The following is a 24,767-nucleotide window of genomic DNA, read 5'->3' as shown; positions in this document are numbered from 1 at the left end:
CCATGTTCTTAATTCTTGTTTTAATATCTAAAACCTTCAATCTATAAAAATTATTAATTACATTAATTTTTGATAATTTTAGATATCCTTAAGTTCCCTGTTCTCAATCTAATAACTTGATAACAACTAGCTGTGATTGTGGATAAAGAATTGTTCATAGACAGTTAAATGCCACATCTAACAAATAGCTAATCCTACAACAATGTCCTATTAGCAGTAGTCTGAAAAATTGAATAATTGGTCAGTTAAATATATAAAGTCAAGCAAATATTAATTTAATATTTAATATTGAATTTGTTGAACCATTTCATAATGTTCTATTCATAAACAATTCATTGTGTCTTTTAGTTTATTGGAATTTTAAAGCTGTAAAAATATCATTGTTGATAAATTTATTTTATTGATCAAATAGTCCATAATATGATCAGAGTTTTAAATCATTAATGCCATTGGGTTAAATTTCATATCGTGTTATCTCTGTCAACGGTAAAGCTAACCTTATAATTTCATTAAATTTTCCCTTTGTGAGTACTTTGCCTGTAACGGTTTTCTGATTTATAATCTGCAATAATTGAAGTTGTTAGATTTAAATGGGGAAGATGACAGAGAAAAGATTTATATTTTATGGGTTAAAAAAACTCCAATTATTACCAGGAATTGTTTTGAAAAATCCCTCTTTGCACCTCTTTAAAATCCAATCTGATTTTGTCACCTAATTTTAAATTCCAACATGCAGCATTTTTTTTTTAAATACTCCAATATAACTTCAAATATATCAATAGTAATAAACTAGTTATACAGTTATACCATTCAAGTAAACTTGAGAATGGGTTAAGTTACTGAAATTCAACCACTATTTACTTAAAATGATTATTTGATCATTATAATGGGGAAAATATACATGATGTGATTAAAACATGCAACATGATGAATAGACTATGTTAAAGACAAACTTAAAATGGCAGTGTAGATATTATTAAGGTGGTTTGAAGGACGTGTTTTGGGACTTGACAATGGAATTGCTTGTATAGTATGAGTGAAAGGGATTATCTGCATCAAGATCAATCTCTTTTCTGGGTAAGGCTGAGATTTTTTTCTAGTTACACCTAAAACTCCAGTTTCTTGAATGAAACAGATGGATTTTATTCTATAACTTCTCACCTGCAGGATATTTTTTTTCGTTTTTGTTGAAAGCATATTTTATACCAAGATTTATTGTATACTTTTTATCTATGGCATGGAAATCTTTCAAATTGACTGCCCAAAATATTTTCATGATGTGCAGAAAATGCAGAATTTAGGTTTGTTTAATTCGTCGCTGGGCTTCTAAAATTTCGTATATGACTTTTTTGGCTAAAAATACTTTTTGACACCAATGGTATGGACGGGAGGAAATCTTTTGTATTACAAAATAGAATACAGTTAGACCAATCAAAGCGTGTGAAATAAGACATATTACAAAATTGCCAATGTCAGTTGTTGGTAAAATTTGCTTCCAAAATGTTGTATGAAAACTTGAAAATCGTTGTAGAATGGCCTTGGGGAAAAAAATTGTACATTTCTTCATTTCGGTGAAAATAATTTAAGTTCTTGGATAATCCAGAAATGTCAAAGTTTTTATTTCACTGCTATTTACAAAAATGTTCAATTTCACATACAACATTTTGGAAACATGCATTTTGCTTAAATTTTCAAAGCCTGTTTGTGAGATATTTTTTTCTTGAAAAATTTGTAATTTACAACATTTTAGAAGCCCAGCGACGTTATGCTTGTTAAGCTTATTGTGGCTGTAATTTGAACCCTAAAGAAACACCATTTAAAAATTGTTAATTTTATTGTTTTAGATCCCCCATTATGAAAGAAGGTTACGATCACTGGAAGCTGATCTTCAAGAATCCAAAGAACATAGGAGAAAAGCCATGGAAGAGGTAATCATACTAATAACATTTATTTTAATTTAAATTTCTTTTTACTGCAACGAAGCCATGCAGATTATACCTATCTGTCAGTATAGGTGTGATAAATTTCATTTTTATGCTGGTCAGACTAAACATTAATGAACAGAGCCTTGGTGTAGTGGTCAGTGCATCTGACTGCTATCATAAAGGTTCCGGATTCAATCACCTCTCTGGGGAGTTGAATTTTGGGCTCTACCTTGACATCATTTGCGAGTATGGTCATCAGAAACAATGATAGTCTTTCTGAAGGGGACAATAAATTGCTGAGATAATGAAAGATCCAAGTTTTGAATTTTTGAGACAATTTATATTTGAGTTATTTTTTCTACTCTTGAAAAGAGCAAAAATAAGTTGGTTGATAGTAACAGAACTCAACCATTGGAAGTTCGTTGTATCTTCATTTATCATTTCAGATTGGAGTTTTGCAAGATAGAGTAAGGGATTCTCAATCTTCTAAGAAAGACCACCATGACATTTTGAAATCTGAATTGGCAAGAAGAGACGAGACTATCCAGAAATTAAGACGGGATGTCCTTGCATTGCAAGAGAAAAGAGATGCTGCAGTTTCAGAGGTATAATTTTACGAATTTTTAGAATCCAATTATATAATACATAATATACATTTTTGCAGTTTGCTTTGAAATGTAATTTTAGTGTAGAAAAGTTGAGTGATGTATACAATATATAAATTCATGTTTCTGTGACAACCCATCAACATGAAATTTTTCGTAATTATTAAAAATCAGAAAATCCTTGTATGGTGAAGAACAAAATTATTTTTCTTTTTTTAATGTTAGAAAACATCAGTATTTTATAATTTTAACTTAAAGTTTAAATCCAAGCAGATACCAGTATGTCTCTAAGTGGATCTTCCACCTGTTAAAGAAATTATGTTAAGAATGCAATGCCAAATACAAACTACACTTCTGTAAGGTCTGAAAATTATTTTCTTGAATATGTAAATATTGCCCCAAAAATTGTAATAGAAAATCGTTTTATAGGATTTTGGTTTTTTTTTACACATGAAGTTAATTTAAGTCAATAAATGCAATTTGTATTCAATACAGATTCATGAAAAATCAATAATGATTAATTCAAAAATTTTAAGTTTGCTATACATATAAAAAGTATATACTTTGGTTTCATTATTGGTGGAATGCAAATTTTCATGTATTTTGTGGGTATAGCTGAACACAAAGTTAAATTTTAAATGAAAACTAAGTTAAATTTTAAATGAAAACTAAGTTAAATTTTAAATGAAAACTAAGTTAAATTTTAAATGAAAACTAAGTTAAATTTTAAATGAAAATTAAGTTTCCATAGGCTTTTACTTGACTTGGCAAAACCATGAAAACAAATGAAAACAAAAATAAAAAATTGCCTAAATCCATGAAAATTGGTTCCGTTGAAAATAAATGAATCAACAATAAGTAAAAGTGTAAATAACCATTCATATGTGTTCTTTTTTATACCTGCAAAGTAATCATGCTTTGTCTTGAAACACGACATGTTTTTTTTTATGATATAAGAAGTACTATACACATATACAATTGCTTATGTATTGTTTTGAATGTTTTGTGGTAAGCTTTGCTAGACATTTATTGCCTAATTATTATAGCTGGATTCAAAAATACACTCCCTCAACCAGACTGAGGACCAGAAAAAGCTTAAAGAGGAAGAGGTAAACCAAACATTTATAACCAGAAAAACATTGCTTTTCCTGCACTTAACACATGGCTGGGAGACTGGCTTACTTATCTCCCCTGTTCTAGGATGCATGTAGTTTTCAATCTCTGAAACAGTTATAAGTCGCACTTTTTATACCGCACTTGATCATGTCTTTCTGTCTGTTTGTCCATTTGTTTGTGTTTTATTTGTTTTTTTTTTAATTTTCTAATTTTGAAGCAAAAGTCTTGATCGTTTTAAAGTGGATATTTGGTCCAGTTTCAATTTCTCCCTGTGAATTTTTTTTTTATCAGTAGAGGGATTTATGTCAAGTTTCATAATCAGGCTGCTTGATATTGAGAAATTGAAGGAAATTCTTAAAAGTTTTGTGCTATGATCTTTGTGTTATCAAATAAATTTGATTTGTTTTACATTCAACAGTTATTATCAGAGGTAATGAAAATATTAAGTTATAATATAATAATGTATGTTCACCACTAAATATAAAATGCAATGCATGCATCAGCACATGTAAATTTTTAACCGTATTAAAACAATATAGTTTAAATTTAACAAAAATCGTTTGTTCTAAATTTATGATTTCTGAAGTTCTTAAAATATTAATTGGAAATTGTCGCACAGGTCAAGCACCATATAAAATATATATATATCGCCTTGCATTTTTTCTGATGATGACTCAAAAAATACATTAGTGTGGAGTGGTGATCATAAGAAGAATATATTTAATGTTAAAACTAGTTTTCACCACCCACCCAAATTCTAGTTCTTCAATTTATCTATTTTGTAGAAATTTTGCAAGTCAGAGTTGTTTCCAACTGTAATGAAATTATCTTCCCTTCCTACCTAAGCAAGGTTGTATTGAATGAAAAATTTATTGGCATGCCTTGACATTAGGAATCAGTAGCAGATCCAGGAGGGGGGGGGGGGGTTCCGGGGTTGGAACACCCCTTTTTTTAGACGATCAATGCATTTGAATGGGGACTTGTGATTGGAATCCCCCCTTTATCCTATGTTAGGAAACCCCCTTTTAAAATAGCTGGATCTGCCCCTTTGGTATTCAATGGCTTCCTATGAGAACAGGCTCTCCATATAAGCATTAAAGGTGCAGAGATAGTATGATATGTTCAGAGATTGAATTCAATTTGATTTTGTTAAACATTTAATTTTGTTATGTTTTTATTTATGTACACTAACCACATAGTTATTTACACACCACTGACAGTGACTGGTTTAATTGCACAGCAGCTTTCCCATTTATACAATCTTTAATTTTTATTGCACTGCACCTTACTTCTTAAACTTGATTCTCTGTGTCTTATTTTAGTCTCATATTAGAAACCAAAGATTCGTTATTATATGTTGGATATTATTTTTTGTGGATTTGGTAGTAAAGATAAACCTTCAATTAAATGTTTAAAAAGTATGCATTAAGCAGCAGTTGGCATATCATGTGCGAAATCAAATGCCCATTGAGAAATGAAAATTTCTATCCACGAAAATAAATGAATCCACCGTACCTTTCCTTATTCAGTGCAGAAAATGCAGATTTCATATCTTGTGAAGAAACTTAATGTGTTTTAGATCAAGAAAAATCACATTCAGGACAAATGTCTGTGAACTTTGGTCCCATTTCAGTAGACAGAATTATAAATTGAATAATTATCATGTATGAGCATCTAGTTGGGAAATGTTTCTCACAAAGGTCTGAATGGAGTATACTTTTTGTGATAGGTCAATAGCTTTAATAAAGGCTCTTGCCATTAAAAGATAGATTGAACCCTGAACTTTTGTGTAATTTGTGTTAAACAAAATAAGTATTAATAAAAAGATAAGAGGTAAAATGTTCCAAAGTGAGTTTTCACATGTCTTTGTATTTGAGATTTTAATTTGCATTTACCTTAAAATAAAATAAAATGTTTTAATAGATACTGATTTGCTAATTTCGAAAAATTATGTTAATTTTACAAAATGTCCTTTTTGTGAGAGTCGAGTGAATACTATTAAAAAAATATTTTCAAAATATATCATTCTATTTATTATAAAAAAAAATATATCTAAAGGTTGATACATGTATCAAGTTATTCTAAATGAAATCAGTAATTTTCAGAGAGTTTTTAATCTAGAGCATATTTGTACAGGAATAAAAAATGCTGCCAACAGATAAATATGTGTTAATCAGTACATTAAATAATTAAATGGAAATAACCTATAAGTATAAACTTGTCAGATTCATTTTAATAGCTTTGTTTAATTATGGAGTCTTAATTAAATTACCTGTTGTGATACTTTAACTTTTGACCCAATTATAGATAGCATTAATTGACTGGGCCATTTAATTAATGAATTGTAAAGTGGGGGTATAAGATAAAATATCTTAACAACGTTGTCAACCAGAAGCATAAAAAACAAGATGGAGGACAGAAGGGATAAGGTCCCTTTTACAATTCACCAAAAGGTAGATTTTGTTTCTGTTGTTTATTTGTCAATTTCGCTTTTGAAATGAATTACATGTTAATTTTGTAGGTTAACCAGATGTATAGGTGTCTTTGTATAATGTTATTTAGATCTTTATCAACAATGCATTTATATGAATTGGATCTAAACAAGTTCATACAAATATCTGGCTTGGGTATGCAGATATGAATTGTTTACAATTTGCCCTTGAATTCTTTAAAAATATGCACAACTGAATATTTTATCACATGGGAAATTTGGTATTTTTAATGAGAAATTCTTTACCTAGCATTTCGAATTCTTGCCTTTTGATTTCATGTTAGAAATATATTTATTTCATATTGTTTACTGTTTATAATTTTACCAAATTAATTTTAAGATGAACTAAAATTACAGGAAGGCACAAGTTTTAAAGTTTTACATTGCATTTGACATCATAAGATCAAAATAGCTTTTGTCTCTGCTTGTAAAACACATGCTATACAAATTGAAAGCATTCTATAAGTTCATGTTTGAAAAGATTTAGTTTAAATATTATTTCAAGTTTTGTTTACACATCATTTATAATTTATTTCTAAAATGTGTGCTGATTACAGAACAAAAACAAAATATGTATGTTCATAAAATGCTGTCCCTCAGTGATATTTGGGTTCTAATTTCAAACATTGCCTAGTTTAAAACAAACATGGTATTTATAGATTATTTAAAATATTCTGTTAAAGAAGTGTATTATTTTTTAGTAAACATGTACAATTTTTATGTTTCATTACTATTAAAGTGAATCATAAGAAAGTTTGCTGATTTTGATTGATTTTGTTCTATTTATAGATGCACAGATTAGAAGCAAGGTGCAAGGTGGCAGAAGAAGAAATTGAGTCGCTGAGAAGAATGAACGAAAACTATAAATCTGATGTAAGCAACCACACAATATCACATTTATAGATCAACTTAAAATCACTGACCATCAGATGACCATAATAACATGTTAAAGCCGTTTACTCAAGTCAGAATACAATATCACAACATTTTTGTTTGTAAATATTACTGTGTGTTGCAACCCCAATGGAAACCAAAGTGTAGAATTTCACTATTATACCACCACTTTTTAAACAGCAAAACGTTGGCTTAAGCTTTGAAATGGTCAGGGGTGAATCTATTTAGAAATTATCCCTGTACAGCCTTATCAAACAAGTGATACTGGTGTTGTTTATGAAGGCGCTGCTCTAAAAAAGGGGTGTACCTTTTCTTCAGCTATTTAGGCTTTAGAAACAACTTATATTTCTTGTTTTTGAATATGCCTTTAAAATTTTAAAAATTCTTTAAAAAGTATGCTGTATTCTGACTTTTCAATAATAAATCCACAGTCTTTAGTAGAAAGTTCTTTTTACATAATAAATATATGCTTAAATAAGTTTTCCTTAGAGATGTGTTACTTTAGAAGTAGCTATTTTCACTTTGCTAGTCATTCTGTTATAGAAGACTTTTGATTCAACAAAAAATGACCAACAATGTTTCGCTTAATGAATAATAACTGTTATCATAGAAAAAAACCTTTTGAATTGTTCTTTGCAAAATAGCGTATTATGTTTATATTATATGCATTTACTGGGAATTCATAGCTTTAAGTGAGTGCTAATTATCGTGAATAATAAATTGGGAATAACAGAGTTTTGATTACACAATTACTTAAGTAAAGAAGCATTTGCATAAAATTGTGTTTTGCCATATGAATTCCCAGTTTTAAGGGCCTGCATGGTTTTGTTTGTTTAACAACTTTTGGTTCCTGTTGATTCCCTTGAGAGGTCTAATTAGTCTGTGTTGATAATTTTAACAATTGATTTTAAAACTCCAATGGCTCAGTATTAGTATGAGCTTAAAAAAAGAGTTTCTAAACACTGCATGGATGTGTATGAGTGTTGTAATTTTTTTTATAAATTGTTTAGATGCATTACTTACCGTAGGCATATAAATTAGTGTACAGATAACTAAACATTCTTTCCCCTAGAATCGATGTAAGAGTGGAGCTTACTAAAGCAAAACTTTTAAGTTTATTTTAGGAAACCAGACCAATTAATGTAGGCATTTATTAGAATGTTTTGGGAATATTTCTTTTTATTCCTTTCTCGGAAGTTTTTCACAAAACTTGTGTTATTTGGAAACCAGTTTATTAAGTGAGCAAGCAAATGATTTTGGAAATTCTGCATAATTATGTTCTATTTTTATTGGGAATGATTTTTTTGTCAGTTGCTTGAAAAATCCATGGGCATTCAAAGGGCCTGGGTAACTTTTCTTGATAAAATTTACATTGAAGCCCAAGAAAATTAAACAATTAAATTATTCTATTGTAAATTTTAGGGGATTTGAAATCGTTAAATTGAAATCTTAGAAATAGTTTAGATAACCTCCTAGACTGTCAACATGTAGATAAATAATATTCTTTTCCAACTATTGCTTATAATAATTTCCCTTGTATCTGCCCTGAATTATTAATTAATATTTATATTATATATTATGTAATCTAGTAGTAAAAACATCACAAACCTAGGATGAAAATCTGTGTAAAATTTGTTTTTTTGGTTTAAAAACAAAATGATATTATAATTAGTGAGAATTTGTTACATAGGCCAGTGCAAACGTAACCAAGGTAACTCGAGCAGAGGCGGAGCAACAAACGTTGAAAGCCCAACATGCCGAATCTTTGGCACAGGTAGAAAAATATGTAGAGTGTGTCACACAGCTTCAGTGTAGTTAGCTTATAGCTTTTTTATGTTGTGGGTGCATGATTCAATTATTGATGTGGTTTTTGATTGTACAAGTTTTTAATTTTAATATTTAATTTGGCAACAGTAGTCTTTTTACTCTTGCAAAAGAATAAAGTTTTTAGGCAAAGTGGAAATTTATTTATTTGTTTTAGTAAAAAAGTAGAATGAAAAACATGAATATTGAAAAAGAGAAAATATTAAGCTACAAGTTTCAAAGTCAAATCTAAACTAAAAATAACTTTTGATTTATTAAAAAAGCTCGAAATTCAAAATACAGATTCCTAAATTATATTGTGATAAAATTAGCTTTCATGCTTGTCACCTTTATGCCAGATGAGCATAGATTGAGCACATGTGCACGTTTAATTTATTTTGATATACTAATGCATGTTTTATAGTCTTAACTATCACCCTGTTAACTGTCATGGGTGTAGTGTTCACATGTTATTATTTAATATTATCTCTTAGTTTTAGAGAAATCACTGAAAGGGAGATAATTTTAGAGAAATCACTAATTTTGTTATGTAACAAGGGAGATAATTCACCCATCTAATTGCATGCAAAACTATTCATAATGGAAAATTTAATATTTTACTTAACTTTATTGACAATAATGATTATAATTACCTTTTATATATTTTTGATTCCTTCAAACCTTTTAACACCAGCTTGCATGCTGCCGACATATTTTTTCAGCTGTATCTCTTATGAAATCATTCCCTTGCCATGCATGTTACCTGGCAATTCCTGCTATATTTAGACCTTGAAAAACTGGCAATCCTGATTCTGCATTTTCGTAAAAGTGTTTAAATATAAAAGAATAGAAACTGTTTAACATATTTAAGAAAGAGCTTTGGCAAAAATTTCAAAGAATAATTTAGTTGAATTCAAATTTATTACATTTCACATGTCAAATAATCTTGATCTGACATCATTGCAAACGTTAATATCCTGTGTTTTGTGTTTTCAGGTCCAGAAACTGACAACCTCTTTGAATAAACTACAGAGTTCTTCAAAAGATACAAGAGATGCTCTGACTGCTGAGGTAAACATAATTCAAGATTCTCCCCGTCTGTACAGATGTAAACATTTTGGACCCCTCAAAAGTTTAACACAGAATACATTCATATGTTGCATGCAGAGCAATCTTCCTTGCAAATTGTCAGCTTAGTTTTATTTTAGAGTATTAAAAAATGGATTGATTTTACCTTAAAATTGATTGAATATTGGTTTCATTAACAATATATTTAAACTGAATAACTCTGATTTCAATTTAAAAATTTTAGTTTGCAAGGAAGTTTGTTAACATGACTGATTGCTGGTGTATTTTTACTACAGATGTGCAGCTCCTTGTTATTGCTATGTGTCTAGTTTAACTGCTTTTAATGTCAAATATAACCAGATATGGTGTAGTGAACTTTTTAAGTTTAACTTGAATTTTGATGCATTTTAATTCAAAAAAAATAATAAGTAAGATTAATATAGTTCAGTTTTTTAAAATGTTTTATTTTTAAGTTTTATAATTCTTTATCAAATAGATTGCTTGTAATATATTTTAGTAGAAAAAATATTTTAACGAAATTGACAATTTTTTCGTAGTATGGTTCTCATCAGTATGGTGTAAGTGGTCACTTCTTTTCTTTCGCTTGGCTTACAGTTTCTTCTATTGAACAAATAATATGCCATAACTTTGCTTTCTTACATACCATCTGATCTGAAATAGCAAATTGACAGTGTTTTAGAAATTGGCTACTATACTTTATGCACATATTCAATTTTACACTTTAATAACAATTGGATTAAAGAATGAAAAAGATAACCATGAAAGGCATTGGAATTTGGGGTAACGAAAGCAATTTAAAGAAATGGGGAAAATATCATTTGTCAACAAATCTAATCCTCATTTGAATGTCACAAATATCTAAATTTACATATATTTTTTTCACATGGAAAAACTCAATTTAATGATGATTTAAATGTTTACATCTAAGATCATTAAGGATTAAAGCCGTTTCAGATGAGATTTTTATTTCATAAGATTCTAAGAATATATATTAAATATATAAAGGAATATAGCATTGTGTATAATGCTGTAGTTATTTTTAGGAATTGGCTTTCAGGGATTCCGGTTTCTATTAATAGACAGAAGTTCCTATTTTTAAACTAGAATTAGAAGTAATACAATATCCTGACAATTAGAAGGGAGTAGTTTTCTCCTTGATGGCTGTTTATACTTTTACATGCTAAACTATTTGGAATTATTTAGCTGCAATTTGATATATTTATGGAAGTTGGTTAAAAACACATAAAACAGGAATATATTGAAATGTGTTTAAAAAATCAAGAAGAATTGAATTTTGATAAAAATATCTAATGTAAAAATGAGTATCTGGTGTTTTTTTGTTATATTTTGCTTACATATACTATTATTTTTTTTACTATAGATGTATAAACAGTCATTTAAACATACATACCAGTACCTTATGTATATATAGTACGCTTTCTCCCTTATATATAATAACCCCTTGTCAGCATATAGTAACAACCTATAGTGTGTTATTACAAATCTGCTTCAAATTTGAAAGATGAATGAAAATAAACAGGTCAAGATGTCTTTTATTATGTACACCCAACATTTTTTGATCCAAAATAATCCTGAAGTTTGTAATGTTAACCATACAAATTTTGTTCTAAACTTTAGGTTATATTCCAATATTCATGAAGTATTTTATAAGGTCTAATTTTGAACCAATGATTTGACATATAAAGTTTACATTTGTTATGTATAATAATATCCTGTCTGTATACATGTATATGCAAACTCTATTAATTAATTGCAAAACATTTACAGTTTTAAAATTTTAATTATTCAAATGTATCAATTCAAATTTGTCTGCCTGAAAAGTTGTAAAAATTAACACTTTCGATGTGAAGAGCACTCATATTATTTTATGCACAGATTAAATTAAACGTCGATGCTCTGAAAACCTAAAATATCTTATTGATAGGTCCTCTACTTTCACTTTGTTTTCAGCAATGACAGTTTAAATCTAGATGTGTTACTCACCTTCGTATCATTTTATTTTTATTTTGTAAATTGTTCTTTTGAATAGTCATAGTCTTTCACTTGGTCATTTCAATCACATTTGCATGCATCCATCAGCTGTTGCATTAAAAATGATTTAATAAAAAGTTTTTGTACTTTTCTGTATCTACATTAACAGGTTGCTGATAGACACGACAGCCTTGTTAAGATGAGGAATGAGAATCGTGATCTGGAAGAGAAGTTACGAGAGGCTCTCGGATCTGCACACCACAGGGGGGATGTAGTCAAACAGATGAGAGATGAAGTCAAACAGTATCAAGTCAGAGTAAGTTTAGTTGAGGAAAGGGGGAGGAGGACCTTTTTAGGGATGTCAGGATTGGGTTCTTTTCTTTGCTCTGGATCAGGGAATTCTTTTTTGGAATTTCGGGATTTTGAGATTTATATTTCTTAAAATTTGGGATCACTGGATTTCATTTTTAAATGCGAGATTTCGGAATCAGGACCCTTCCTACCCCTCTTCTTAGTTAGATGTTTTGCTACTTTTATTTAAAAATATTAATTGATGAACTGTTAAGCTGATGATAAAAGTAATATAAACTACAAAAACATATGCAATTAGGTGCAAATAAAAAAGCAATAAAAAAAGCATTTTTATTATGATTGATACTAGTATATAATTTAACATCATATACAATGTTTTAATATTTTACAGTTACAAGAAAGCCAGAGGAAAATGGAGTCTATGAATCAAGACCTTCAGCAATCTCAGAGTCGATACACTGCACAGGCTAGAGAGGTATACACAGAGATTATTAACTTCTTATGTTAAAGCAAGAATGATAATCAATAATCATGGCTTATACACTTCTCAATTTAGAGCCTGAAAAGATAACTAAAGTTAATACAGTACTAAGTCATATGTTGAATGGGCAAAGAGAGTTAAAACACTGCTCAAGCTAGATAAAAATGTTTTTAGCTTAATTTTCCATTGCAAATATGACATGCATATTTACACAATGTCAACTGCTGCAAAGGTATTGTAAGTTTAGTGGAGTACTGGAAATATAGATTCTACTACAGCAACAAGTGTGATATTTCTCTACTTGAAAGAATAAAATTTTAATATTCAAAGCACAATGCTTTCCAAGTTGTTTCGCTAGTGAGATCATTTTTTTCTCTTTTAGTCAGGTAATGTGAAAATAGTAAAGAATATAGAAAAGTAACTGTTCAATGATTAACAAAAAACTTTGATAATTGTATTTCTATTACAGATTGATCGTCTCCAAACAGAGACACAAGAGAAAGACCTGACCAAAAGCCAAGGTGAAACTGTATTGAAGTCTGAGATTGCTGATAGAGAGGAAGATATCCATAGACTAAAGGCTGAAATATGTGTACTCCATGAAAAGTTATCTCAGAGTTCTGGTCAGGTTTGTGATGTACTTTGAGCCTGTAGATATCTAAAAAAAAAAAAAGGCTAAATACGATGCCATTCTATATTCCAAGTCTTATATAGACAAAATTATTGAAGTAAATTCAAGATTAAGAATATAAAAAAATCAATTAAAATGAGCAAGTGCAGTGTAAAATACCCAAAATTATACCAGTGTGACTATGAAAAACACAAAGGAAATGTTTTGCTGAATAATTAAACAAATCTGCACATGCCATGAAGGGACTGTAGCCAACTTCTATTTGCAAAATATCTCATCCATATTTTTACCCATGTATTCTTAAATGACTGTTTAGCTAAATCTATATTTTGTATTTCCAGCTGATGTCTAGGGAAGAACAGATTCAACGACTTAGTCTGAACAGGGAGGATATACATAGGGAACTTGAACACAAAGATGCCCTCATTCAGAGGCTGGAGTCAGACTTCTCTATTGCAAAAGAGGAAAGAAGAAAATCTGAGGATATAGTAAGTCAAAATAAAAGATGATGTAGTAAGATTTGAAAGAGTCTATGATAAAAATTTAGAATTTAATTTATTTGACTGTTGGTTATTTTTTGTATTCTGATTACCCATATGCAGCATAGGAATTCTAATATAAGTGAAAATAAAATTTTAAAAATATTTTTCATTTGTAGGCAGTTAATTTTTCCAACTTCCACCAGTACAAAATAATACAAATATAAATCATCTGGCACAAACTTTATCAAACTTCCCTATATATGTATTATAAATACAACTAGAAATTTTGAAAATGTTTAGACAAAAATTTGGCAAAGTCAAAAGTGCTAAACAGGAAAAAGATTTATCAGCAAAAATGATTTGCTTACTATAATGAACACCTGGGGAAAAATAGTGTCTAGCAAGGTATCTGTTATTTTCTGGCATCACTTAAGTGAAAGGGAGATAACTGAATTATTATATTTTTATTATATTTTTCCAGCTATCAAGAAGGGAGATAACTATCCAGCAGCAAGAACATGATTTGGAAACAGTCAAACAACAGTACAGGGAAGCAGTAGAAGAGAATGGCAGATTGGAGGCCAGGATTCAGGCATTTGCTATAAATGCACAGAGTGAACAAGATGTTCTTAGCTCTGAGGTAAATAGAAATTTGTTTTTATGTCCCATTTATAGGCATGATGTTTACTGGTCTGTGCGTCTCTTCGTTCGTCCATTCTTTCATTCATCCATCTGTCTGTCCTGCTTCAGGTTAAAGTTTTTGGTCTCGGTAGTTTTTGATGAAATTGAAGTCTAATAAACTTGAAAGTTAGTAAACTTGTTCCCTATGATATGATCTTTTCATTTTAATGCCAAATTAGAGATTTTACCCCATTTAAACGGTCCACTGAACATAGCAGATGATAGTGTGGATGGAGCATCCGTGTACTTTGGACACATTCTTGTTTGTTCTTTTATTTGCCACTAGAGTAGTTTGACTACCTATGAGGATATTGTATTGGTGGTCTTTTGTTTATAAAATAAATGTTCATTCTGAAAGTTATCAATATAGTTTAGCCATTTCAACAGTTTATTTCTGACTAGTTTTAAAAGTACTCAACAAAGAGCATTTAAGGTGGTACCCAACACTTGCACCAAAATTAATTTGGCTTGTTTAATTTTCATAAAATTTTGTCAAAGTACTTACTTTGACCCTTTAACAAAAATATAAAAATTTAAAAAATTTTGAACCAACCGTTTTGTCAGAAAAATTTCACTGGTTATATAGCAGTTTGACAAACACCAATTTTGATCATTGAGAAGCTTAATATTCCCTTATGAACACAACGTCATTAAAACGTTCTGACGATTTTACAGAGTTATCTCCCTGTAGTGTTAGGTACCACCTTAATTGGTGCTGATGTAAGAAATTTTTACTGCACAAGAAAATTTATCCATACAAAAAAGTAAGAAAAGATATGGATGACCATGATAATGTATTATGTTTTATATATTCAAAAAAGGGTTCCTGTTACTTTGTTAAATTATCAGACTTTTATTACGCTCAAATATGAAGGAATAGTTATCAAAGGTACCATGATTATACTTTAGTACGCCAGACACACGTTTCGTCTACATAAGACTCATCAGTAATGCTCATATCAAAATATTTATACAGCCAAACAAGTACAAAGTTGAAGAGCATTCAGGATCCAAAATTCCAACAAGTTGTGCCAAATATGGCTGAGGTAATCTATACCTGGGATAAGAAAAGCCTTAGTTTTTTTTAGAAAGATACAAAGCCGGCAGTAATAATGATTTATACTCTATTGTAGGTAAAGAGAAGAGAGGATGCAATCAAAAGGTTAAAGATGGAGCATGTTTCACTACAAGAGTCAAACAGCAAATTTGCTGAGAAGGTAATTCAAAATTTGAAAAAATATTCAGTATTTAATAGCATATATTGATGTTGATGAAAAAAACTCAATGACAAGCATGAAATCAACCCATAGCAAGTTATATTGTTAGACTAGGGTTGTATCAAAATTTAATATTTTTTTAATCAAAACACTACTTAAAGATATTGACATCAAGGAACAGATATAGATTTTGGTTGGTAAACTTCTATGAAACCAATCAGTGAAGTATAAATGAAGATTTGTGCTTCTTTTCTACATTACTTTTGATTTTAAATTTTGAGGACACTTAGCTTAATTATTTCCCTTCATAAAATAAAACGATTTTCACTTATTAAGGTAGCACAATACAAAGATTTCATAACTCCAACTCCCAAGTTTTAAAATGCTGTAACTTTTTTAATAATGCTTGAAAATGTATATAAGTGGTAGTTTTGGATAGCTAACAGATTACTCTTTCAAATTAATGCAATGTTAATATTATGGAACAATTACGTAGGTTAACCATGTCTAAAATATTTTTCACCAAATTTCCACTTTCAAATGAAATTAGCTTCTGCATAGGTATCCCTAGAGGGTTGATTTTATTATATATTGTTCCTATGGCCATTATCTACAAAAGGGTGTCTCAGATTTCAGATAGAATGTATAGAACAAATTTTACACCTAATTAAACATTATCTTCTTTTATATGGTTAGGTTGTTTACACTAATTAGAGATTTATGAGAGAATGAAATACCATAGAGACAATCTGAGACACCCTTTTGAAGCCCATGATGTGTTGATTAAGATTTCGTTAAAATTTTCTGTATAGTTAAAGAGATAAGAGCTAAATTCATTCAAGTGACCTTACCCAGATTTTGCCACTAATTGCATAATAATTGATTACATAATGATTGCATGATAAAAATATTGCATTCATTTAAAAGATTAATCTTTTATCTATCTATATATACCTCTTTTATTATTTTCTATGCATTCATAAGAAAGTTACAGCATTTCAAAGGTTAGTGATTGCAAGTAAAATATCTTTGTATTGTGCTACCTTAACTCAGGAAAAAGGTTAACTAGTTGACACATAACATTCCAGATGAGAAAAACATTTCTTTATATAATACACAAGTATAAATTTGTTGATATTTTTCATATTGAAATTTTGTTAGGTTAACCAGTTAGAAAGAGAATTGGACCAGCTCAAACAAAGATTCAGAACAACACAGGCTGAGGTAAGATTAACTAGTGTTTTTGCCTGGCAAATATAAATAGGAAGATGTGGTATGAGTGCCAATGAGACCTCTCTCTCTATTCAAGTCACAATGTGTTAAAAGTAAACAATTATAAGTCACAGTACAGCCTGCAACACAGAGCTTTGGCTCACAGCAAATAGCCAGCTATAAATGGTCCCAAAATGACTAGTGAAAAAAAATTCAAGCAAGAAAACCAACTGTCTAATATATTTGAAAAACAAGAAACACTTACTTATAAACATCATCAACTAACAACAACTATGGAAAAACAGATTCCTGACTTAGGAAAGTTGCACAAAAAAAAAGCAGCGGATTTAAATGATTAAATCACCAACCTTCACCATAACCTAGAAATAAGAGTGTAACATCACAACATTCATGTATTTTTCAGCTAATTGAATTCAAAAATAAAACTTTCATTGTGGTTTTTTGATTTGAGAAAAGTTAATTCAGTTCAAATGCTTACTTTGGAAATACTAATACTTGTTGCAAATATTCATAGTTCTGACAAGTTCACTTTTATATTATTATATTATATTAAAAATGTTATTTGATGTTGTAGGTTGACACCAAATCAGGCATGATCAGTAATTTGGAACGTCAGCTGGACGAGTCTAAGAAAAGAACTTCTCATCAGTTCGATGAAATCCAGAAACTTGAAGATCAAGTACGGGAACTCAATGTAGAGCTTGCCTCTGTTCAGTCTCAGGCTGACAAACTACACCAGAATGTAAGTTATACTTTAATATATATGTGAGAATAAATGTATTGTTTAAATTTGTAAATATGTTACTGACCTTAATTAAATCTGAAAAGTCATTTTAAAATTTTATGCAGTAAAGAGTGAATATTTGATAAAAGATCATGGGGAATTTGCTAATATTATCTTTTATGGATTGTGAATTGGCCATTTCAGAAACTAGAGGACTATGGTTAATCTCATTGTTCGTACCCCAAAATGAAAATGATGTTACGTCATAGGTTTAATTTCAATTGTTTAGAACATTTTTAATCAATCACAACGTTTTGGTGTACGCTTTTGAATATATTACCCAGAATGCATTAGATTTGTAAACTGCGAATTGTAAAGCTGCAAAGCTTAGATACTGTTTTTGAGTAAAATGAAATATAGAATTAAAGTTATACACATACAAACAGGTACCTGCCAGAGTAACTGGCTTAGTGATAGAGGTAAGATGTTGAACAAGTTTGTATCTTTTTCTGTACAGAGTTTATAACTGTATCTTGTTATTCTTGTATTCTTCTATTTTTAAATATGATACAATTAGTATTTCTTAATCGACCCTGCACACTTTAATATTAAAATGAATATTATGAAATTACTGAAAGTGAGTACATGGCCATTATTTCTTTTTGAAAAATAATGAAATAAGAAAAAAAATACTTTAGAATATCTGAACTGGTTTCCTGTTAGAAGGTTTGGCTGGATAACATGATCTTCCTGAATATAACAATTCCTTGCTTCATATAAATTAATAATTGCAATCCTCTGATGTACAAAGATGCTTTTTTTTGTAAGTTTTATAAATATATTAAATATTAAATATTATTGTATAGCAATATTTTTGTTTGCTTAAAAGTATATCAAAATTACGCCTGCAGTTTACCTTTATTGTAGTTAACTATAATCTGTTTAAAACATAATCATACAAAAGTCACTTTCATATTTTTAACAGGATTTTTTAAGTAAAAAAAGTTATTGATTTGGGATGTAACGCTGTCAGACAGCTGCCAAATCAGTGTCTGTTCATTGTTTGCTATACAATAATAATTCGTGATATTTGTTAATTCTGTTTCTTAATGAAGGAAAAGTAAAGGATTTTTTAATATCCATAAATGATGCAATTATTTTCAAGACAATTTTTGTTGTTTTTGTTTTTGTTGTTATTAAATGTTATTTTATGAGAATTTGAAATATTTCTTATAGACTTTATATAATGAATGCATACTGTTACATGTTGGTCCATCTTTTCATGTCTGAAATTATGCAAAGATGACAATAAATGGAGAAGAGGACTTTTTAAACAGATATGACTGTATATAAAGTGTTACAGTTCAAAATCTTCGGTAGAGGAATTTCAGAACGGAAAATTCATAAGAGTCTTCCCAAAAAATGAATAAAAAAAAGTAAAAGAAAAAACACTTTGTTTGAACTAGAAGATCTTTGTGCCAGTGAACAATATTTTTATGAGGAATCAAATTCGCAAAGAATTGGTATTGGTCTTGAATAAACCAAGAAAGTTTAAAATTACAACTATATAAGAATTTTAAAGATGGTATGAAGTTTTGTCTACTTTAGATAATACAATTGTATATTTATTCATTTTAGAATACAACAAAAGATGAGTTAATACAGCAACTTAAAGGAGATATTGATGGTCTACAGAAACAGAGGAAGGACATGGGAGGAAAGGTAAGTCTGACAACTCTCAAAGCAATTCATTTTATATTCAAAGCAGTTGAAATTTGAATTCATGGGAAAGTTACGGAAAGGGATAGTTTTTATGCCCAACCTACAATAGTAGAGGGGCATAATGTTTTCAGGTCTGTGCGTCCGTTCGTTCGTCCGTCCATCTGTTCGTTCCTCGGTCCGTCTGTTACCCTTCAGGTTAAAGATTTTGGTCAAGGTAGTTTTTGATGAAGTTGAAGTCCAATCAACTTGAAACTTAGTATACATGTTCCCTTTGATAAGGTCATTCTAATTATAATGCTAAATTAGAGAATTTATTCCAATTTCACGGTCCAGTAAACATAGAAAATGATAGTGCGAGTGGGGCATCCATGTACTGTGGACACATTCTTGTTTTAGTAAAGCCCTTAGAAATAGTAGAAAACCTGTTATTGAGTTTGAATTACACTCATTGCACATGTCTTGACTTCACCTCATTGATTAAACTCAACATCTTCTTATTCTCCTTATATTGTGAAGATTCTTTACAACATTTATAAGCTACATTACTAACCTGCTCTTCAACTTTGTAATTTATTGGGCCTTTTTAACTTTTTTTGGATTTGAGCATCACTGATGAGTCTTTTGTAGACGAAACACCCGTCTGGTATATATACAAAATTTAGTGCTGGTATCTATGATGAGTTTATTATCTAATACAGATTGACCTTAAAAATAAGGTGGTTTCAGAGCATTGTTCCAATTTCTGGACATATTTAAAAGTTTGTTTTTTTTAAATTATAGATGATTGTTAGAGATGAAACCATACAAAAGTTAAATTCTGAAATTGGAAAGTTGAAAGCAAAACATCAAGACAAATTAACAGAAATCCAGAAAACAACTGAAACAGTAAAGAAACTACAAGATGCTTTAACCAGGACTCATGTTGATTTAGATAAGACAAAGAAACAGTCTGATGAAGAAGTAAGTAGAGTTATCTCCCTTGCTTGAACTCCTACTGTGAAAGTACTTTAGTTCATGGGTATTCATTTTCGTGGTTTAAGCAATATTCTTATATGACGTCCTTATTACGCTTTGTAAACAAAACCGTGTTCTAATGAGCATAAAAAAATATGTTTGACACATGGGCATGAATTTACTGTGTATATTAACGTTATTCTCATTGTTATCCTATTAAATATATACATTTAAGCAGCTAAAATAAACTTTTATCATATATTTTTATAAAACAACATATATTTACCCTGCTCGTAGTTTTTAAACTTATCAAATATGATATATTATGCACATACTCCTCTAGGAGGAAACGGGAAAAGCCAAACATTTTTACGATATTTTCGTACGCTTCGACCTATAAATATGATGTATTTGTCCTATTAGAATCGAAATAATTCCTTCATGTCATGCTCTATGCTCATTATAACATGGGTAGGAATTATATTTGACCACATTTTACACCTCGCTAATGCTCAGTGTAAAATATCGACAAATATAATTATTAGGATATAAAATGAACACTTTATCATACTTGCATATCAATACTGGAAATCTGACTTTCATCGAAAAAAACTTTTTTAATGAAAATTAAAATTTCAAAAGTTGTACAGTTTAGGTTATCAAAGATAAATGGGTATAATTCTGCATGCAGTTGTAGTTCTGTGGCTGCTATTAAAGTATTCTCAGATTCGAGGTTATTCAATATATTTCTAGATCATATCAGTAGTCAAAACTTCATGGGGATCTTTCCATGTCTTGATTTGGACAATGGTTGTTTTATTTCGTTGGACACTTAAATTGGTGGATTAAGTCAACCACGAAAATTGGTACCCCACGAATAAAAGTACTTTCACAGTATATGAAGATAAAATTGTAACTATATAGTAAAGTGAATTTTATAAAACTTTTGTTTATCTGTTGTTTTCTTAGTTTTAACAATATTGAATTTTTCAGAAGTGAAAAAATTACACCTATACAATAGAAAAAAACAGGTTTTCAAAAACAAGTAGAACTTATATAAATCGACTATCTTGTTTACTTAAAATACATTCTTATATAGTTCATGGTATACAATATAAGTATACATACAATGACTTTGTATTATTAATTGATTTGTAGACTGCAATTTCAAAGAGAAGTGCATATATATGTGTGCACTCCATTGTATAACTAAAATCAAAAAGCATTAAATAGGATTAAAAGTGTTTAAAGTGTTAATATCAGATTAAAGAAACTTTAATAAATGTATATTACATTTCAATTATCGTAAGATAGATAAAATGATAAGCTTAAGGTATATAAATCACAGTTAACAAGTCTTGATTTTTGACATGGATGAAGGAGACATGATGGATTTTGGTAATTTTCAGGTGAGGAGGAGAGATGGGACTATCAAACAGTTACAAGAAGATTTGATGGAATCCCAGGCTCAATACAGTTCCTGTTACAATGAGGTCAGTATTTTCTTTCTTTCCTAAATGATTAGGCTTTACCCATACACTTATGTAAATAAACTCATCATACATGTAGATACATGACTAAAATTTGACTCTTAAGCCAGAAGATGTCTACAAAATACTCACCAGTGACGCTAGATTCAAAAAATATTTAAAAGGCCAAATAAAGTACAAAGTTGAAGAGCATTGCAACCAAAATTTCTTAAAAGTTTTGTCAATTACAGCTAAGGTAATCTATTCATGGGGTAGAAAAGCCTTAGTATTTCAAAAATTCAAAGTTTTGTTAACAGTTAGTTTTATAATTGTGAACATATCAATGATAACTCAAGTCAACACAGAAGTGCTAACTGCTGGGCTGGTGATACCCTTGTGGAAATAAATCTCCACCAGTAAATTATCAACTTATCAACACTATGTTGTGGCGGTCAGTTATTATTGATGGAGGCTGTCATTGAGCATTTCCCTAGATATATACATATTAGAATAAGGAGATGTGTTATGATTGCAAATGAAACAACTATCACATCAGAGTCAAAAGGAGTGGATGTGTGTTTGTTTATTGAAAATTGAAAATTTTTTTTTACGAAAAATGAACTGTGAGCATAAATGGTGTAGGGGAAAAACTTTTACTATCAGATGTAAAAAAAAAAAGTTTTAAGTACCATAAGCATAATATGGGAATTGGAATGTGTACTATGTTTGTTTCCATACTTTTATTTTAATAGCAAAGTTGTTTACAATTTCAGATGTTGAAGGCAGAAGATGACATACAGAACCTTAAGGCTGAGAATTCTCAGTTGAATAGTAATAATCAACATAGTGGTCAAGAGTGTGGTCATCTGACAGAACAGGTCAATCAGATGGAATTAGAACTTACTATATCACAGGAAAAACACAGGACATGTCAGAAAGAGGTAAAACAAATATTCTGTTATAACACAGTAGATGAATTGTAATTCAGAAAACTGTTAAAAATAAAAGTATGTGCAAGAAGATTAATTAATCAGAAAAAAAGAAAAATCGGTGTTTTTTTTTCAGAACATGTTATTATCATGGTTCTCTTAGCTTTGAAGTTATTGTAAATTTAGAAATTATTGTGAGGTTATTATTATTGCCAAAAATGCGACAGAGTTGAAAACTCAATAATTTAAACTCGCATTTTGAAATATTTTATATGAATTAAACTGGATTTTTCTCAAAATCGTAACAATTAATATAGCATTTAAGTCTTAATTGACAAAATCGCAATAATAAATGCACGCAATAATTTCTGAATTTACAGTAGATTGATCAGATGTAATGAAATGTTACCCTGAAACAACATACATTTTCCAAATTGAAATTCATCGAAATTTCTAGTTCAAAAATTGACTGATTAGCAATGGTTTAACCCTGTAAGCTGAAGCATTTATCTCAATAGATTTGACAGAATTGCAAAATAAACATTAAGTAATGAGTAGGTGATTTTAATTTTTTGGTTTGTTAGATAAATGAATTTTCCAGTCAAAGGTCATAAATCACTTTTTTCCCCTGTATTATTATAGAAAAAATGTTGGTGCTAAGATCCCTAACTAAGGTTAAAAATTTGCTTCATGTATTTCAGGTTGCAAGCAGAGATCAAGTGATTTTGAAATTACAGACAGACTTGGACACATCCCAAGAAAAATATACTGGTTGCATGGAAGAGGTAAGCCATTTATAAAATTTTATCAGAAACAAAATCTTAAATTGTTGCCTTACTGTGGATTCATTTATTTTCATGTGTACCAATTTCCGTTGTATTAGGTAGGAGCACTTGTATATTCGTGGATATTTAAGGTGGTACCTAACACTACAGGGAGATAACTCTGTAAAGTTAGCTAAACGTTTTAATGACGTTGTTTTGTAAAAGAAATATTAAGCTTCTCAATGATAAAAATTGGTGTTTGTCAAACTGCTATATAACCAGTGTAATTTTTCTGACAAAACGGTTGGTTCAAAATTTTCAAAATTTTTATGTTTTTGTTAAAGGGTCAAAGTAAGTACTTTGACAAAATTTTATGAAAAATAAACGAGCCAAATTTATTTTAGTGCAAGTGTTGGGTACCACCCTCATTTCATGGTTATGGCAAAATATGCATACATTCCTATAGAAAATTTGTAATTTGTTGAACATTTTGATTCATTGTTCTGCTGTACCAATGAAATCCACCAAAAATTGATATTCAACGATTGTTAATGAATCCACAGTAAATGAAATAAGAAATTAAGATAGATTGGTCAAGCACTTTTTGTTTGAAAAGGTAAACATCCGATTAACATTTTAAGAGTGAAATAGGTAAAAACTTATTAGATTTCAAGTTAATGATGACGTGAAAGTTGTAAATTGTTTGCTTAGACATTAAATTTAAATATAATATGATAATTGTTTTATTTTTTCAAAAAGTAGGAGTTTTAAACTTGTTGTTTTTCTCTGCAGTTAAACATAAGAGAAGATGAAGTAATCAGATTGAATAACAAGATAAAAGAATACCAACAAGAAATGAGGAATCTTAATGCCAGGATCGATGAAGATGAACAGAGGGTAATGATTTTCAGTTGAATAATTTAATTTAGGATGTTACACGTCTTCTGATTGGCTGACGTTGTTATGTTTATCAGCCCATACACATAACTTAGTCATGTGACTGTGACGTCATCAACGTTTTTTTCATGGTTTGCTCCCCCTAGAATGGAATTTAGAATTAAATTATAAGAAATAACTGTAATATTTTATCTGTCTTTTCGAAAAGATATAAAAAATGTGGTGCACACTTTAAATTAACCTGCTACACACTTTATTCATTGAGCACCACATTTTTGATGTTATTTCTTCATAGACAGAAAAAATATTACATTCATTCCTTAAATAAATTGTAAAAGTAAAATTTTTGCTGTTTC

General features: G+C 29.5%; 1 protein-coding gene across 17 annotated transcripts in view; it reads left to right on the top strand.

Annotated features, from left to right (window-relative positions):
* Positions 1-24,767, top strand: part of LOC134721140 (early endosome antigen 1-like) — a 79,705-nt gene that overhangs the window by 22,406 nt on the left and 32,532 nt on the right. For 9 of the 17 annotated variants that reach the window (XM_063583920.1, XM_063583929.1, XM_063583924.1 and 6 more), the window contains 21 exons: positions 1,845-1,928; positions 2,372-2,530; positions 3,577-3,639; positions 6,927-7,010; positions 8,722-8,805; positions 9,831-9,905; positions 10,460-10,480; positions 12,085-12,231; positions 12,619-12,702; positions 13,178-13,336; positions 13,681-13,827; positions 14,303-14,461; positions 15,636-15,719; positions 16,881-16,943; positions 17,527-17,694; positions 19,315-19,398; positions 20,179-20,358; positions 21,762-21,845; positions 22,595-22,762; positions 23,452-23,535; positions 24,307-24,411. In XM_063583920.1, coding sequence (XP_063439990.1) covers positions 1,845-1,928; positions 2,372-2,530; positions 3,577-3,639; positions 6,927-7,010; positions 8,722-8,805; positions 9,831-9,905; positions 10,460-10,480; positions 12,085-12,231; positions 12,619-12,702; positions 13,178-13,336; positions 13,681-13,827; positions 14,303-14,461; positions 15,636-15,719; positions 16,881-16,943; positions 17,527-17,694; positions 19,315-19,398; positions 20,179-20,358; positions 21,762-21,845; positions 22,595-22,762; positions 23,452-23,535; positions 24,307-24,411 — 2,286 coding nt within the window. Of the gene's footprint in view, positions 1-1,844; positions 1,929-2,371; positions 2,531-3,576; positions 3,640-6,039; positions 6,100-6,926; positions 7,011-8,721; positions 8,806-9,830; positions 9,906-10,459; positions 10,481-12,084; positions 12,232-12,618; positions 12,703-13,177; positions 13,337-13,680; positions 13,828-14,302; positions 14,462-15,635; positions 15,720-16,880; positions 16,944-17,526; positions 17,695-19,314; positions 19,399-20,178; positions 20,359-21,761; positions 21,846-22,594; positions 22,763-23,451; positions 23,536-24,306; positions 24,412-24,767 lie in introns of those variants that run through there. The other 8 variants (XM_063583926.1, XM_063583936.1, XM_063583925.1 and 5 more) reach the window with 7 other exon arrangements.

The sequence above is a fragment of the Mytilus trossulus genome, chromosome 6 (genome assembly GCF_036588685.1).
Source record: "Mytilus trossulus isolate FHL-02 chromosome 6, PNRI_Mtr1.1.1.hap1, whole genome shotgun sequence".
Taxonomy (NCBI): Eukaryota; Metazoa; Mollusca; class Bivalvia; order Mytilida; family Mytilidae; genus Mytilus; species Mytilus trossulus.
Note: the sequence above shows the minus strand (reverse complement) of the source record. Positions and strands in the feature narration are given on the sequence as shown.